General features: G+C 40.0%; 1 protein-coding gene across 2 annotated transcripts in view; it reads right to left on the bottom strand.

The window, feature by feature from the left end:
• Window positions 1-17,410, bottom strand: part of Herp (Homocysteine-induced endoplasmic reticulum protein) — a 31,073-nt gene that overhangs the window by 890 nt on the left and 12,773 nt on the right. For both annotated transcript variants that reach the window (XM_070103435.1, XM_070103434.1), the window contains exons 4-7: window positions 15,786-15,978; window positions 14,507-14,739; window positions 6,185-6,347; window positions 1-1,688 (exon numbers count right to left, since the gene is read on the bottom strand). The exon at window positions 1-1,688 is cut by the window's left edge and continues 890 nt beyond it. In XM_070103435.1, coding sequence (XP_069959536.1) covers window positions 1,316-1,688; window positions 6,185-6,347; window positions 14,507-14,739; window positions 15,786-15,978 — 962 coding nt within the window. In that variant the 3' untranslated portion in view covers window positions 1-1,315. The remainder of the gene's footprint in view (window positions 1,689-6,184; window positions 6,348-14,506; window positions 14,740-15,785; window positions 15,979-17,410) is intronic.

Raw genomic sequence — 17,410 nt, 5'->3', positions numbered from 1 at the left:
CAAAATGCATATTAACCTATAGCAAGATTTTCTTTCGTATGGAAGACATATTGAAGTATTTATTAAACAGATTCTTCATTTAACAACACATTAGCTTATCTAAAACATTTTTTGCCTTATTTTAGTGTTATATATATATATATATTCAACATATTACAGAAAACATTCACAGAGTACTGCAGGTGTTACACATTAATCTTACTTTGTCCACAAGCCTCTAAATTGGGACTGGCGAAGTTTGAGCTTTTTATTTCTCAAGAATAAAGACGACATTTCTGTATTGGATGGAAAAATCATTACTATTTTTGCAGCTTTTATGTATTTTTATAACCGGTTAACTTATTTCCTTCTGTATTCCCCTTGTGTACTCTGAGGTGACCTCCATTTTTTTTTTTTACTTGTTTATTGCAAGAACTAAGTATCTTCTGTACTTTGATAAACAAATCTGTATAAATATATCTTTGGCTACTAGTCGATGCTGAACACATCAGTTACCACTAACACTGGGAATTTGTTTATTACACCTAAAACTCCATTTCTTATACAGTGGAACCTCAAATATCGAACTGCCTCCAACTCAACCAATTATTTAAGTGTATTTTTGTATGTGCTTTTATAAGTGTATTTTTGAGGGTCTGAAATGAACTAATCTAATTTACATTATTCCTGATGAGAATAAATTCGTTTGGTAACAGCACTCGAACAGCTGTCTGGAACGAAGAAAGTTCGATATTTGAGGTTCCACTGTAATTCGCCAAGTCACTCTTCATTTGATTACCACGTCTTTATCCACTGGCACCATTTTCTTTGTAAGAAACAAAGTTTATAAGAGATTACCCAATGGCACAGCAAATGCCAAATATATATTTTCTCTGCAAGCTGAAATAAAGAATAAATCTAAAGAAAAATAAACTGAACTTCGATACAACAGTTTGTGCAAAAAACACTGCACACAAGATAGCATAATATACCCAGAGTATATATCACATGCAGAAATAATGCATTGTAATATTCAGTCCAATTTTGGACACTAATACATAACACGATCCACAGATGTGCAATGAGCACTCAAAAGTGAGGTTGGTTATCAAAAAGTTTCCTTAGGAACTCACAAAGAAAATGTGCTTAAAAAAATTAAAAAGTATTCAAACTATTTTTTTTACAAGAACAAATGCAGCAGGTAAACCTTTTGCCTGCACATATGGATATCCAAAATTTTAGTTCCTCACAAAGTGTTCTCAGTACTGTGGGAATCACAATGAAGTGCACATTATGAACTAATGAAGAATGAATCAACAAATATAAATAGCTATCTTTAAATTGCTTGAGGTTGTTCGGGGATCAGAGATGTGAAGAAAGCTGTTAGGAATGTCCAAGAGAGCACCAGAAACGAAGGTCGCACGGGTATTTCCTCGACCACCCTGTCAGTGCCTTCACTTTCTACAGTTTCATTGTTGACACCATTGTCTTGATTGGCATCAACTGTTACTGCTGCCACTTCCTCCTCCTCCTCTTCCTCTTCCTCTTCCTCTGCCTCCTGATTTCTAAGTCCCTCTGGTATCTCATTATTGTTATTGTTATTATTAATGTTGTTATTTCTGTCATCTTGAATATTATTTGCGTCGTTCTCGTTAGCTGCTTGAGGTTGCTCTATTCTTCGTGCAGGTCTAAACCAGCCAGCTTGATATCTGTGAATAAACAAGAGACAATGGTAAGGCAAAATTAACTTGCCCTCTCATTACATTACCTTCGTTAAATATTATAAGACATAAAATAATGTGCAACCGCCCAGGGAGGTACTACCATCCTGCCAAGTGAGTGTAAAATGAAAGCCTGTAATTGTTTTACATGATGGTAGGATTGCTGGTGTCCTTTTTTCTGTCTCATAAACATGAAAGATTTCAGGTACGATTGCTACTTCTACTTACACTTAGGTCACACTAAACATGCATTTTTTTTTTTTTTTCAACAAGTCGGCCGTCTCCCACCGAGGCATATATACAAGCATATATATATACACCCCTCTGGGTTTTCTTCTATTTTCTTTCTAGTTCTTCCTCCGTAAGCCATACGTGTTGTAAGAGGCAACTAAAATGCTGGGAGCAAGGGGCTAGTAACCCCTTCTCCTGTATAAATTACTAAATTTAAAAAGAGAAACTTTCGTTTTTCTTTTTGGGCCACCCTGCCTTGGTGGGAAACAGCAGATTTGTTGAGAAAAAAAAAAGTGATACATTGAGTATATAGCCTCTCCTCACTTAATGATTTAGTTCCATTCCTAAGACCATTTAGGTAAACGAATTCGTCGCTAAGTGAGGAGCATACTATAATGGAAGTGGGTTTGTGTCAACTATCTTTGATATTGTTTTAATGTCACCTTTGCACCATTTATAACATTTCTGGTATATTTTAAAATATTTATACAGTAGCATACTGTATATTGTAATAAACAGAATAGAGGAAATCAGCTCTAATATACAATGGACCCCCGCATACCATCGGCATCACATAACGTTCAATCCGCATACCGCTTGCTTTTATCGCAAAAATTTTGCCTCGCATACCGCTCAAAAACCCGCTCACCACTCTTCGTCCGAGACGCGTCCAATTTGCGCCCTTAGCCAGCCTCACATGTGCCGCCGGTGGCATTGTTTACCAGCCAGCCTCCGCGGTAACATCCAAGCATACAATCGGAACATTTCGTATTATTAGTGTTTTTGGTGATTTTATCTGCAAAATAAGTGACCATGGGCCCCAAGAAAGCTTCTAGTGCCAACCCTACAGCAATAAGGGTGAGAATTACTATAGAGATGAAGAAAAAGATCATTGATAAGTATGAAAGTGGAGTGCGTGTCTCCGAGCTGGCCAGGTTGTATAATAAACCCCAATCAACCATCGCTACTATTGGTGGTACAGCTGCTGCTGCTGCTGTACCACCGTCAGCTGCTGCTGCTGCTGCTGTAGTACCGTCTGCTGCTGCTGTAGTACCGTCTGCTGCTGCTGTATCATCGTCTGCTGCTGCTGTAGCACTGTCAGCTGCTGCTGCTGCTGCTGTAGCACCGTTGTTGGTGTGGCTTATTGAGAATACCAAGAAACAATTAACCCCAGAGGATTTGCCACCCAGGATAACCCCAAAAAGTCAGTGTCATCGAAGACTGTCTAACTTATTTCCATTGGGGTCCTTAATCTTGTCTCCCAGGATGCAACCCACACCAGTCGACTAACACCCAGGTGAACAGGGAAAAATGCCTGGAACTAGTGCTCATATTGGTGAATTTAAAGCCAGCAAAGGTTGGTTTGAGAGATTTAAGAATCATAGTGGCATACACAGTGTGATAAGGCCTGTTCTGGAAGAAAATGCCAAACAGGACCTACAGTACTCAGGAGGAAAAGGCACTCCCAGGACACAGTGTCTCATCAGTCATTGCTGCATCTTCAATAAAGGTAAGTGTCATTTATTCTTCATTTAGTAGAGTAGTACATGCACAATATATATTGTGCATGTACTACTCTACTATTGTGCATGTATCCTTCTCTTTGTGTGTAGGAAAATGTATATTTCATGTGGTAAAATTTTTTTTTCATACTTTTGGGTGTCTTGCACGGATTAATTTGATTTCCATTATTTCTTATGGGGAAAATTCATTCGCATACCGATCATTTCGCATAACAATGAGCCCTCTTGCACGGATTAAAGTCGCTATGCGGGGGTCCACTGTACATTATATAGGTATGTATACTGGTCAGAGAGCCTGATGCAAGTTCGAGATGTCAGTAAATGAGCATGCGCTGAGTTAGGAGGGGCTGTACAGTATTTGTAGATATTAAAATAACCCATACATGATTAGATATTGTTTGCACTTAATACAATATCTGGATATTTCAATGATATGGGAGAATTCTTTCGTGAAAAATATGAGTGAAGCAGCATGGACTTTGTTGTTGCTATATTTGTAAAAAATGTAGGTGAAGCATCATGGACTGTTGTTATATTTGTAAAAAAATCCTAAATCCATGAGGGCCATCCAACACAAAAGACGTGCTACTCTCATAGCCAGATACATCTCTCATTTGTAATGATAAAAATCCGGTTTTCAAAAAGCTTTTAAAAAGCAAGACTTAGTCTGTACAGTCAAGTTCAATTCCCTTAATTTCTCATCATATCCAAGGTTGGAGGGAGGAGGTAAACGAGGTTTTGTGTGCGAGGGGCTTGGACTTCCAGCAAGCACGCATGAGCGTGTTAGATAGGAGCAAATGGAGACAAATGGTTTTTAGGACTTGACGTGCTGTTGGAGTGTGAGCAAGGTAACATTTATGAAGGGATTCAGGAAAACTGGCAGGCCAGACTTGAGTCCTGGAGATGGGAAATACAGTGTCTGCACTCTGAAGGAGAGGTGTTAATGTTACAGTTTTATAACTGTAGTGTAAGCGCACCTCTGGCAAGGCAGAGATGGAGTGAATGATGGTGAAAGTTTTTCTTTTTCGGGCCACCCTGCCTTGGTGGGAGACGGCCGATGTGTTAATAATAAAAAATATGTAATAAAATAATCCAAGTCTTCTCCACTAGAGAACTTTTCTGGTTACAAATCTACAGATATAGTTTATCATTCAACACGATCAGGTGTAGGGACCAAGTAGGTGCTGCATACTTTAAGATGGGCTTGACATATAATGTGTATAAGATCCAAAATTTTCTGTCTCATGAACATGCAAAATTTCAGGTACGTCTTGCTACTTCTACTTACACTCAGGTCACACTACGCATACATGTACAAGCGTATATATACATACCCCTCTGGGTTTTCTTCGATTTTCTTTCTAGTTCTTGTTCTTGTTTATTTCCTCTTATCTCCATGGGGAAGTGGAACAGAATTCTTCCTCCGTAAGCCATGCGTGTTGTAAGAGGCGACTAAAATGCCAGGAGCAAGGGGCTAGTAACCCCTTCTCCTGTATATATTACTAAATTTGAAAGGAGAAACTTTGGTTTTTTCTTTTGGGCCACCCCACCTCAGTGGGATACGGCTGGTACGTTGAAAGAAGAAGAAAGAAGATCTAAAATGAAGGTGTCATAATTGCTCAGATAATTCTTAGATGAGCCAGACCAACTTATCCCATGCCACAAAAGTTATTCAGTCGATATGCACCTCTGGTGATTGTTTGGCACTATGTTCACTCTAATACCATCCTTGTTAGCCACTCAGCTAACAGCCTACAAAGTATCCATGTTCCACAAAATTATACCCATAAAGTTTTTCAATTTGGTCACAGACCGGGCCGCGGGGGCGTTGACCCCCGAAACTCTCTCCAGGTAAACTCCAGGTCTCCAGGTAAACAGTAAAAACATTAAATGTGTTGACTCATTCCAATAATATATTATATACAAATAATATTGTAGTAAATACAATAGTCTATTATTAAAATATAGTACAATGTATTACATAACTTACCTATGATGATGATGGTCTTCCATGGGAAGTATCAGAATGATTCCTCTGTAGAATCATCTGGCTGAAGTTAGTGTTGAGTTGGTGACTGTGTACTAATTGCCACACTTTTCCCGACTTTTCATTTTCCTCACGTACCATAGTGAGTTAATTTATACCATGTCTACCACCAGTGATTGCTAACTCACAAACAATCATGTCTAATAACTACTTTCCTGTGCCATTTAATTTCATTACTAACTTCTTAACATGAGCAACCTAGCCACTGCTATGGCTATGCTCAGGGGCCTTAATAAACACTGGAATACTACCCTAATACAAATTGAAGAGAATGAAGGGGTAATCACTAACATTTTAGGCTCAGCAAAGCAGCAAACATCAGAGGGCTGAAATGCTCAAACATTGTTGCTGAACTGACAATAGCAACTCAAAATGGAGATGGTGTGGGGATAATGTGGGGGTTGGTGAATAATGTGGGGGTTGGTGAATAATGTAGGGGTTGGTGAATAATGTGGGGGTTGGTGAATAATGTGGGGGTTGGTGAATAATGTGGGGGTTGGTGAATAATGTGGGGGTTGGTGAATAATGTGGGGGTTGGTAAATAATGTGGGGGTTGGTAAATAATGTGGGGGGTTGGTGAATAATGTGGGGATGAGGTTGGAAGAGAATGATGACTGATATTAAACTAAATTATCAATTAACCTACTAAAAAAATGAACATCAGCTGAATAAGCATTACTTACAGGTATAAGAGCATGGCAATGGCAACAACTATCATGAACCTGGAGAGAGTCGAGTAGAAGTAGACGATCGATAAGAGAACCAGCATCCGTGATAATACATAAATCCAATCTAACCAATCACGGCCCATCCCTTCATCATCGTCATCATCCTCCACTTCTCCACCTGTTACAAAAAAGTAAACTGTTATGGAGCAACAAATTACCATGCTGGAAAACAGCCAATATGGCAGAAAAAAATAATCTCACTTGCCCTAAAACATGTTAACAAATTGGTGTAAGCAGACAAGTGTCAAGAAAACAGGTTTCTTGTTTTATTAAATTCAATGTATGTATGTATATACAATGTATTTGACTTATCCATTTGTGGTTACAGTAGAACAATACTAATGATGCCAGATTAACCAGGTTGTGATGGATATGTGGGTTAACGGGTCACTAACAACAACTGCCTGGTTGACCAGGTAAACACCAGACGAGCCTGGCCCATGGCCGGGCTCCAGGAGTAGAAAAACTCAGAACTCATGAAAGGTATATCAAAGCTTAGAAAAGTTCTCAGAACTCAAAGGTACATACCAGAGCTATGTATTATAATATTTCCACTGGTTTTGGAAACATATTATTTCCTCTGAGGAGCCAATTTACAATATCAACCACTATTTGTGAATCTTTATTTCCAGATGTTTCTTCTCTATCACTGTTTACTTGAAATTCTAATTTCACTTTCATTACTGATTCCACAAAATCTTTAGTTTTCATACATAGTCCTTCTCTCATTAGGCACTTTATTTCATTCTCATACTCTACATGCTCAGTATTTCCGCTCCCTTATCGCCATCTGTCTACACCATTCAGTCTAGACTTTATTTCCTGTATACAGGAGGGCTCCGCTTTACAGCACTTCACTTTACAGCGTTTTGCTAATGCAGCGGTTTTCGATTATACACATTCTTCACTTACTCAGACACTTCCTACAATAAATACATTCACAACTCACTATAAGCTAAGGATGAAAATATTTTAAGGTAAGTAATGTGTGTACTGTATATGTATTTTTATTGCCTAGCTCTACTGTTCTATATGATAGTGTAAACATGTCATCAGGCTTTTATATGCATTTGAAAGTTAAAAGAGACTTTCACTTTACAACGATTTTCACTTTATAGTAGTAGGCTGAACCTAACCTGCTATATAAGCAGGGCCCACTTGTATACCAAAATCATCTGAAGGACTGAGTCTGATTTTCTACTCTGCTCTAATTTCATTCATTTGCTAAGTCACAAACCTCTGGAAACTCAGTTACATAAATTATAACCATTATCAGAGCCAGAACAGATCCACACTGGAGGGGATTAAATCAGTGACTATGCCCACGAAAACATTCTCTTATAATGTTCTCACTGTAGGTAGTAGGTTGGTAGACAGCAACTGCCCAGGGACGTACTACTATCCTGCCAAGCAAGTAAAACAAAAGCCTGTAATTATTTTACATGATGGTAGGATTGCTGTCTTTTTTCCTGTCTCATGAACATCAAAGATTTCAGGTACGTCTTGCTACTTCTACTTACACTTAGATCACACTACACATACATGTACAAGCATATGTATACACGCCCTCCTGGGTTTTCTTCTATTTTCTTACTAGTTCTTGTTCTTGTTTGTTTCCTCTTATCTCCATGGGGAAATGGAACAGAATTCTTCCTCTGCAAGCCATGCATGTCGTAAGAGGCAATTAAAATGCCGGGAGCAAGAGGCTAGTAACCCTTTCTCCTGTATACATTACTAAAGTTAACAAGAGAAACTTTTGTTTTTCTTTTTGGGCCATCCTGCCTCAGTGGGTTTAGCACTCTCAATGGAAAGTGCTAAACCCACTGGGGATTACATATTTAGTGCTTGGGGAATGGGAGGCAATCAAGTTTGACCAAGGAAATAAAGGGAAGCTCCAATTCCTGGACTCTAAGAGCCCTTCACCAGCATATCAGCTCTTTCATATCAGTTCTTTGAAGAGTTTTGAGAGCTTATCTACTCTCTGAGCCTGGCCATGGGCCAGGCTCATCTGGTGCTTGCCTGGTCAACCAGGGTGTTGCTGCTGGAGGCCCGCTGCTCCACATATCTATCACAGCCTGGTCGATCTGGCACCTGGTGAAGATACTTGTCCAGTTTTCTCTTGAAGATTCTACACTAGTTCCAGCTGTGTTTCTGATATCTTCTGGTAAGATGTTGAATAGTCTGGGACCCCAGATGTTGATACAGTGCTCACTTATTGTCCCCACCGCACCCCTGCTCTTCACTGGGTTTATTTTACACTTCCTCCCATATCTCTCACTCCAGTATGTTATGGCAGTGTGCAGATTTGGGACCAAGCCCTCGAGTACCTTTTAGGTAGTATATATTATCATGTACCTCTCTCTCCTCCGCTCCAATGAATACATGTTCAAGACTTGCAGATGCTCCCAGTAGTTTAGGTGCTTTACAGGCTCAATGTGAGCCGTAAACAATCTCTGTATTTGTTCCAACTCAGAAAGTTCTCCTGCCTTGAACGGGGCCATCAGCACTGAGCAATATTCTAAGTGAGGGAGCACTAGTGATTTCAAGAGTGTCACCATTGGCATTATTTCCTTGTTTTGAAAGTTTTCAATACCCACCCTGTCATCTTCCTGGCTGTCGTGATCTTTGTCTTGTTTTATTTTATTTACAGTGGACCCCCGCATAACGATGGCATCACATAGCGATTTTTCCGCATACCGATTACTTTTATCGCAAAATTTTTGCCGCGCATACCGATTAAAAACCCGCTTACCGATTTTCGTCCGAGACGCGTCCAATGTGCCCTCAGCCAGCCTCACATGTGCCGGCCGTCCCATTGTTTACCAGCCAGCCTCCGCGGTAACATCCAAGCATACACTCGGAATATTTCGTATTATTACAGTGTTTTCGGTGCTGTTTCTGGAAAATAAGTGACCATGGGCCCCAAGAAAGCTTCTAGTGCCAACCCTGTGGTAAAAAGGGTGAGAATTAGTATGGAAATTAAGAAAGATTTTGAAGGGTTTGGGGCTAACCCTGAGAAGCCTATGCCAGTTGTGGAATCCATTGTGCCTACTTCAAAGATTAAGGAAATGTGTGCACAGTGGGTTGAACTGCAAACCTTTATAGATGAAAATCACCCTGACACAGCTGTTGCAAGCCGTGCTGGTGACTATTTCAATGACAATGTTGTGGCCCATTTTAGACAAATCGTAAAGGAACGGGAGGTACAGAGCTCTATGGACAGATTTGTTGTGCGACAGAGGTCCAGTGACTCTCAAGCTGGTCCTAGTGGCATTAAAAGAAGAAGGGAAGTAACCCCGGAAAAGGACTTGCTACCTCAAGTCGTAATGGAAGGGGATTCCCCTTCTAAACAGTAAGAAGATAATGCTCTCCCCTCCTCCCATCCCATCAATCATCACCAGATCTTCAATAAAAGTAAGTGTCATTTAATTGTGCATGCCTTTTTCAGTTTGTGTGTATTAAAATTAACATTTCATGTGGTAAAAAAAAATTTTTTTCATACTTTTGGGCGTCTTGCACGGATTAATTTGATTTCCATTATTTCTTATGGGGAAAATTCATTCGCATAACGATTATTTCGCATAACGATGAGCCCTCTTGCACGGATTAAAATCGTTAACCGGGGGTCCACTGTATTATCACACTGGCCGATTCCCACCAAGGCAGGGTGGCCCGAAAAAGAAAAACTTTCACCATCATTCACTCCATCACTGTCTTGCCAGAAGGGTGCTTTACACTACAGTTTTTAAACTGCAACATTAACACCCCTCCTTCAGAGTGCAGGCACTGTACTTCCCATCTCCAGGACTCAAGTCCGGCCTGCCGGTTTCCCTGAACCCCTTCATAAATGTTACTTTGCTCACACTCCAACAGCACGTCAAGTATTAAAAATCAATTGTCTCCATTCACTCCTATCAAACACGCTCACGCATGCCTGCTGGAAGTCCAAGCCCCTCGCACACAAAACCTCCTTTACCCCCTCTCTCCAACCTTTCCTAGGCCGACCCCTACCCCGCCTTCCTTCCACTACAGACTGATACACTCTTGAAGTCATTCTGTTTCGCTCCATTCTCTCTACATGTCCGAACCACCTCAACAACCCTTCCTCAGCCCTCTGGACAACAGTTTTGGTAATCCCGCACCTCCTCCTAACTTCCAAACTACAAATTCTCTGCATTATATTCACACCACACATTGCCCTCAGACATGACATCTCCACTGCCTCCAGCCTTCTCCTCGCTGCAACATTCATCACCCATGCTTCACACCCATATAAGAGCGTTGGTAAAACTATACTCTCATACATTCCCCTCTTTGCCTCCAAGGACAAAGTTCTTTGTCTCCACAGACTCCTAGGTGCACCACTCACTCTTTTCCCCTCATCAATTCTATGATTCACCTCATCTTTCATAGACCCATCCGCTGACACGTCCACTCCCAAATATCTAAATACATCCACCTCCTCCATACTCTCTCCCTCCAATCTGACATTCAATCTTTCATCATCTAATCTTTTTGTTATCCTCATAACCTTACTCTTTCCTGTATTCACCTTTAATTTTCTTCTTTTGCACACCCTACCAAATTCATCCACCAATCTCTGCAACTTCTCTTCAGAATCTCCCAAGAGCACAGTGTCATCAGCAAAGAGCAGCTGTGACAACTCCCACTTTGTGTGTGATTCTTTATCTTTTAACTCAACGCCTCTTGCCAAGATCCTCGCATTTACTTCTCTTACAACCCCATCTATAAATATACATGTATTAAACAACCACGGTGACATCACACATCCTTGTCTAAGGCCTACTTTTACTGGGAAATAATTTCCCTCTTTCCTACATACTCTAACTTGAGCCTCACTATCCTCGTAAAAACTCTTCACTGCTTTCAGTAACCTACCTCCTACACCATACACTTGCAACATCTGCCACATTGCCCCCCTATCCACCCTGTCATACGCCTTTTCCAAATCCATAAATGCCACAAAGACCTCTTTAGCCTTATCTAAATACTGTTCACTTATATGTTTCACTGTAAACACCTGGTCCACACACCCCCTACCTTTCCTAAAGCCTCCTTGTTCATCTGCTATCCTATTCTCAGTCTTACTCTTAATTCTTTCAATAATAACTCTACCATACACTTTACCAGGTATACTCAGCAGACTTATCCCCCTATAATTTTTGCACTCTCTATTATCCCCTTTGCCTTTATACAAAGGAACTATGCATGCTCTCTGCCAATCCCTAGGTACCTTAACTTCTTCCATACATTTATTAAATAATTGCACCAACCACTCCAAAACTATATCCCCACCTGCTTTTAACATTTCTATCTTTATCCCATCAATCCCGGCTGCCTTACCCCCCTTTCATTTTACCTACTGCCTCACAAACTTCCCCCACACTCACAACTGGCTCTTCCTCACTTCTACAAGATGTTATTCCTCCTTGTCCTATACACGAAATCACAGCTTCCCTATCTTCATCAACATTTAACAATTCCTCAAAATATTCCCTCCATCTTCCCAATACCTCTAACTCTCCATTTAATAACTCTCCTCTCCTATTTTTAACTGACAAATCCATTTGTTCTCTAGGCTTTCTTAACTTGTTAATCTCACTCCAAAACTTTTTCTTATTTTCAACAAAATTTGTTGATAACATCTCACCCACTCTCTCATTTGCTCTCTTTTTACATTGCTTCACCACTCTCTTAACCTCTCTCTTTTTCTCCATATACTCTTCCCTCCTTGCATCACTTCTACTTTGTAAAAACTTCTCATATGCTAACTTTTTCTCCCTTACTACTCTCTTTACATCATCATTCCACCAATCGATCCTCTTCCCTCCCGCATCCACTTTCCTGTAACCACAAACTTCTGCTGAACACTCTAACACTACATTTTTAAACCTACCCCATACCTCTTCGACCCCATTGCCTATGCTCTCATTAGCCCATCTATCCTCCAATAGCTGTTTATATCTTACCCTAACTGCCTCCTCTTTTAGTTTATAAACCTTCACCTCTCTCTTCCCTGATCCTTCTATTCTCCTTGTATCCCATCTACCTTTTACTCTCAGTGTAGCTACAACTAGAAAGTGATCTGATATATCTGTGGCCCCTCTATAAACATGTACATCCTGAAGTCTACTCAACAGTCTTCTATCTACCAATACATAATCCAACAAACTACTGTCATTTCGCCCTACATCATATCTTGTATACTTATTTATCCTCTTTTTCTTAAAATATGTATTACCTATAACTAAACCCCTTTCTATACAAAGTTCAATCAAAGGGCTCCCATTATCATTTACACCTGGCACCCCAAACTTACCTACCACACCCTCTCTAAAAGTTTCTCCTACTTTAGCATTCAGGTCCCCTACCACAATTACTCTCTCACTTGGTTCAAAGGCTCCTATACATTCACTTAACATCTCCCAAAATCTCTCTCTCTCCTCTACATTCCTCTCTTCTCGAGGTGCATACACGCTTATTATGACCCACTTTTCGCATCCAACCTTTACTTTAATCCACATAATTCTTGAATTTACACATTCATATTCTCTTTTCTCCTTCCATAACTGATCATTTAACATTACTGCTACCCCTTCCTTTGCTCTAACTCTCTCAGATACTCCAGATTTAATCCCATTTATTTCCCCCCACTGAAACTCCCCTACCCCCTTCAGTTTTGTTTCGCTTAGGGCCAGGACATCCAACTTCTTTTCATTCATAACATCAGCAATCATCTGTTTCTTGTCATCCGCACTACATCCACGCACATTTAAGCATCCCAGTTTTATAAAGTTTTTCTTCTCTTTTTTAGTAAATGTCTACAGGAGAAGGGGTTACTAGCCCATTGCTCCCGGCATTTTAGTCGCCTCATACGACACGCATGGCTTACGGCTTATGGTCTTTAAAAGAAAGGTCCGCTGACATAATTATTCCTAGGTCTTTTACGTGCTCCTTACGTTCTATTTGGTGACCCTCTTGAGTTTTGTATATAGTGCTCCTTTTGAGTTCTTCATTCTTTCCATACCTAAGCAGTTGGAACTCATCACCATTGTACGTCATGTTGTTCTCCACTGCCCACTGCAAAACCCTGTTTATGTCTTCCTGTACTTTTTCAGTGTCCTCTACCATACTGACTTTCATGCTTATTTTAGTGTCATCTGCAAATGACGATACAAAAGTGTGTCGGGTGTTTTTGTCTATGTCTGCTATGAGGATGAGGAACAGCAGAGATGCCAGGACAGTGCCTTGAGGCACTGAGCTTTTGACCTCGCTGATGCTGGATCTTGCCCTGTTCACTATTACTTTTTGTGTTCTGTGTGTTAGGAAACCGAAAACCCATCTGCCTACCTTCCCCGTAATGCCTATGGCCTTCATTTTGTGCGCTATCACTCCATGATCGCCTTTGCAAAATCTGTGTAAATCACATCTGCATTCTGGTCGTCTTCCAGTGCCTCCGTAATTCTGTCATAATGGTTCAGCAGCTGTGACAGACATGATCATCCTGCTCTAAAACCATGCTGGTTCGGGTTATGTTGGTTGTGCTGGTCCATGAAATTTGTAATCTGCCATCTCATCACTCTTTTGAAGATTTTTATGATGCGAAAGGTTAGGGCTACTGGTCTCTAATTTTTAGCTAGTGTTCTACAACCTCCCTTATGCAAAGGAGCTATGTCTGCACTCTGGTATTTCACCTAGATCGAAGCTCTTTCTCCAAAGAATACTGAGGGCTCGTGTTAGTGGTACCTTGCACTTCTTTATAAATAGAGCATTCCATGAATCTGGTCCAAGTGCTGAGTGAGTGGGCATGTTATCCATTTCTTTTTCAAAATCTATGGAATTTGTACTAATGTCAGTTAGTTGGTCTGCACAGCCTTCTTCTGGAGTGAAAGCAACAAATTTGAAAGGAATGGCTGCCAATAACACAAATCACTAACAGCACAAGAGTATATCAAACTGGTGTACTGAGAATGTTACCAAAGAATACAAAGAGAAAAGGGATCCCATTTCAATCCTTCTATGCATAACAGTTGGGTATCTTTATTATTGAAATGCTTCACCTACACAGTAGGCTTCTTCAGTCAGATACAGAAGCAGCAGGTGTAGTAGTAAAGAATTTGACTGAAGAACCCTAATGTGTAGGCAAAACATTTCCACAATAAAGATACCCAACTGTTGCACGTGTCTTACTCGTCAACTTGTCGGTATTTATACCAGTTTCAGTAACACTATAGCAACAAATCAGTAACCATGTACCTTGTGCATTCATTCTAATCAACTGTGGTTGCTGCTGCTGTTGGTCAGCAGGTTCAATCTGAACCTGTTGTTGCTCAGTCTGGTCTACAGTTGGTGCTGGCAAGGTTGCTGTAGGTGCAGCAGTTGTGGTGGATGTAGCAGGGTTTGGTGCTGTAGGTAGCTGCACCATTTGTTGTGGCCAAGCAATACCACCACCACCTCCACCACTGCCTCCACCTCCACACATCTGCATACTGCAATGAAAAGACAAAAATCAATGAGTTCTAAATTTTTATATTTTTTACATCGGACATTTCCCACCATGCTAAATATATGTTTCCCATATTATCAGAACATTTTTAGAGTAAGTCTCATGGGTAAATGCTGGACCCAAGAAGAATATATTAACCAAGGACATGATGGGTAAAAATTAAAATTACAGTGTCAATTTATAGTCAAAACTCAAACATTCCTCTACATCTATACACTGATTACTAATTGTGTATTAAGGGTATATTAAGGAATATATTACACAAGAGAGAAAGCATACATTTAAATTTTCATGTAATATTTTTTTTTATTAACACACCGGCCGTCTCCCGCCTAGGTAGGGTAACCCAAAAAAGAAAAAGCACTTTCACCATAATTCATTATCACTGTCTTGCCGGAGGTGTGCTGATACTATAGTTGAGATCCCCTTGCAAACTGCAAATATCCCCACATGCATGGAAAACTATATGGGCAATGTGACATTTAACTCGGACTTACAACAAAGCACATACACAAGCAGTCCTAATATTACCTAAGAAGTTTCCAAACTGACACTTCAAAAATTTCATCAATAATGGTATTATCATGACTCACAAAACTGTAATAATGCGAGTGCAAACAAATCACAGAATGGGCAGTGCTCGAACCCATGGCAAGCGAGTAATAAAACTCACAGGCAAGTGTGTTAACCACTTGGTCAGCTGGTTGACCAAGTGGTTAACTGGCCTGCGAGTTCTAGGGCTCACTTGCCAAGGATTTAAGCCCCCACTCATTCTGTGATTTAATGATATTTACTATATTCGAAAGCAAGCACTAAATCTGTATGGGTAATACAAACAGTTGTAATATTACATTTTGGATAAACACAAAGCACACCAACAGCTAGAGTGCAACACATTCATTCATTAGAGATTTGCCGGTACTTCCGGCCCGGGTCTTCTCCAGGTGGTGACCCAGCGGTGACCCAGTGCAACACTTCAACAAAATTATTCAAGAAATGAAAATCAGTAAACATTCCAAAATAACTTACTATTGTATGTATGCCATATAATGTGCATACATCTGCTGTAGAGCAGCCATCTGTTGTATAGGGTCTGCACTGGCTTGAAGCATTCCTACTGGCATTTGAGACTGGGATGGATACGCAGAAGTGGCATCTATGCTCTGTGGTGCCGACACAGACATGTCACCGTTGTTAGCCACATTCCTGCGACGAAGTCCATCTGTAGAATAGAGGTGAGCATTACAGTACACTGTACTTCCTGCAAGCCATATGGCACTAAGAAAAAGTGCACCTTCAGTGCACAGAAGGAAAGTGCACAAACAACGCACCTTAGATAATGTTGCTACAACAAATGCTGATATCCATCTAAATTAACATGCCATTTAGGGCAGGGGTCCCTAACCTTCGGGTGCGACAAGAGTCCTAATGAAAAACACAATTCTGTTTATTTTACCAAATGTATTCTAATTGCTCAGTTTATAAATATGAACTAAAAGCTCATTTTTTTTAGAGTTCAACTTGTTCACCCACAACACTGTATTGGGTTCCTTTGGGTGTGGGGCATAGAAAAGGTTGGGAACCCAATTTAAGGAATGTGTTAAACTTGTGAAGCCCATATGGGAGTGAAAGGTAATGAAGTAGTACCAATTCCTTGGATCAAAATCCCTCTACCAGCATCACAGAATCCTTTCCCCTTTCAAGGGATAGTTAATTTCTTAAAGTGAGTTTAGTTTATTTTACAATTTGATCATCATACAGTATTATCAAGATTATTCCTGTTAAATACATTGTCTTGCTACTTCTACTTACACTTAGGTCACACTACACATACATGTACACATTTATTTATACACACTCATCTGAGTTTTCTTTGATTTTATCTTAAAAGTTCTTGGTCTTATTACTTTTCCTTTTATATCCATGGGGAAGTGGAATAAGAATCTTTCCTCCGTAAGCCATGCGTGTTGTAAAAGTCAACTAAAATGCTGGGAACAATGGGCTAGTAACCCCTTTTCCTGTAAAGATTACTAAAAAGAATAAGAAGAAGAAAATTGTCAAAGTGGGAAGTCTGAATGTGCGTGGATGTTGTGCAAATGATATGAAAGAGATGATTGTGGATGTTATGAATGAGAAGAAGCTGGATGTCCTGGCTTTAAGTGAAACAAAGCTGAAGGGGGTGGGAGAGTTTCAATGGAGAGGAATAAATGGGATTAGGTCAGGGGTTTCAAATAGAGTTAGAGCTAAAGAAGGAGTAGCAATAATGTTGAAGGATAAGCTATGGCAGGAAAAGAGGGACTATAAATGTATTAATTCAAGGATTATGTGGAGTAAAATAAAGATTGGATGTGAAAAGTGGGTTATAATAAGCGTGTATGCACCTGGAGAAGAGAGAAGTGTAGAGGAGAGAGATTGATTTTGGGAAATGTTGAGTGAATGCGTGGGGAGTTTTGAATCAAGTGAGAGAGTAATGGTGGTTGGGGATTTCAATGCTAAAGTGGGTAAAAATGTTATGGAGGGAGTAGTAGGTAAATTTGGGGTGCCAGGGGTAAATGTAAATGGGGAGCCTTTAATTGAGCTATGTGTAGAAAGAGATTTGGTAATAAGTAATACATATTTTATGAAAAAGAGGATAAATAAATATACAAGGTATG

This window comes from Cherax quadricarinatus, chromosome 85, assembly GCF_038502225.1.
Source record: "Cherax quadricarinatus isolate ZL_2023a chromosome 85, ASM3850222v1, whole genome shotgun sequence".
Taxonomy (NCBI): domain Eukaryota; kingdom Metazoa; phylum Arthropoda; class Malacostraca; order Decapoda; family Parastacidae; genus Cherax; species Cherax quadricarinatus.
Note: the sequence above shows the minus strand (reverse complement) of the source record. Positions and strands in the feature narration are given on the sequence as shown.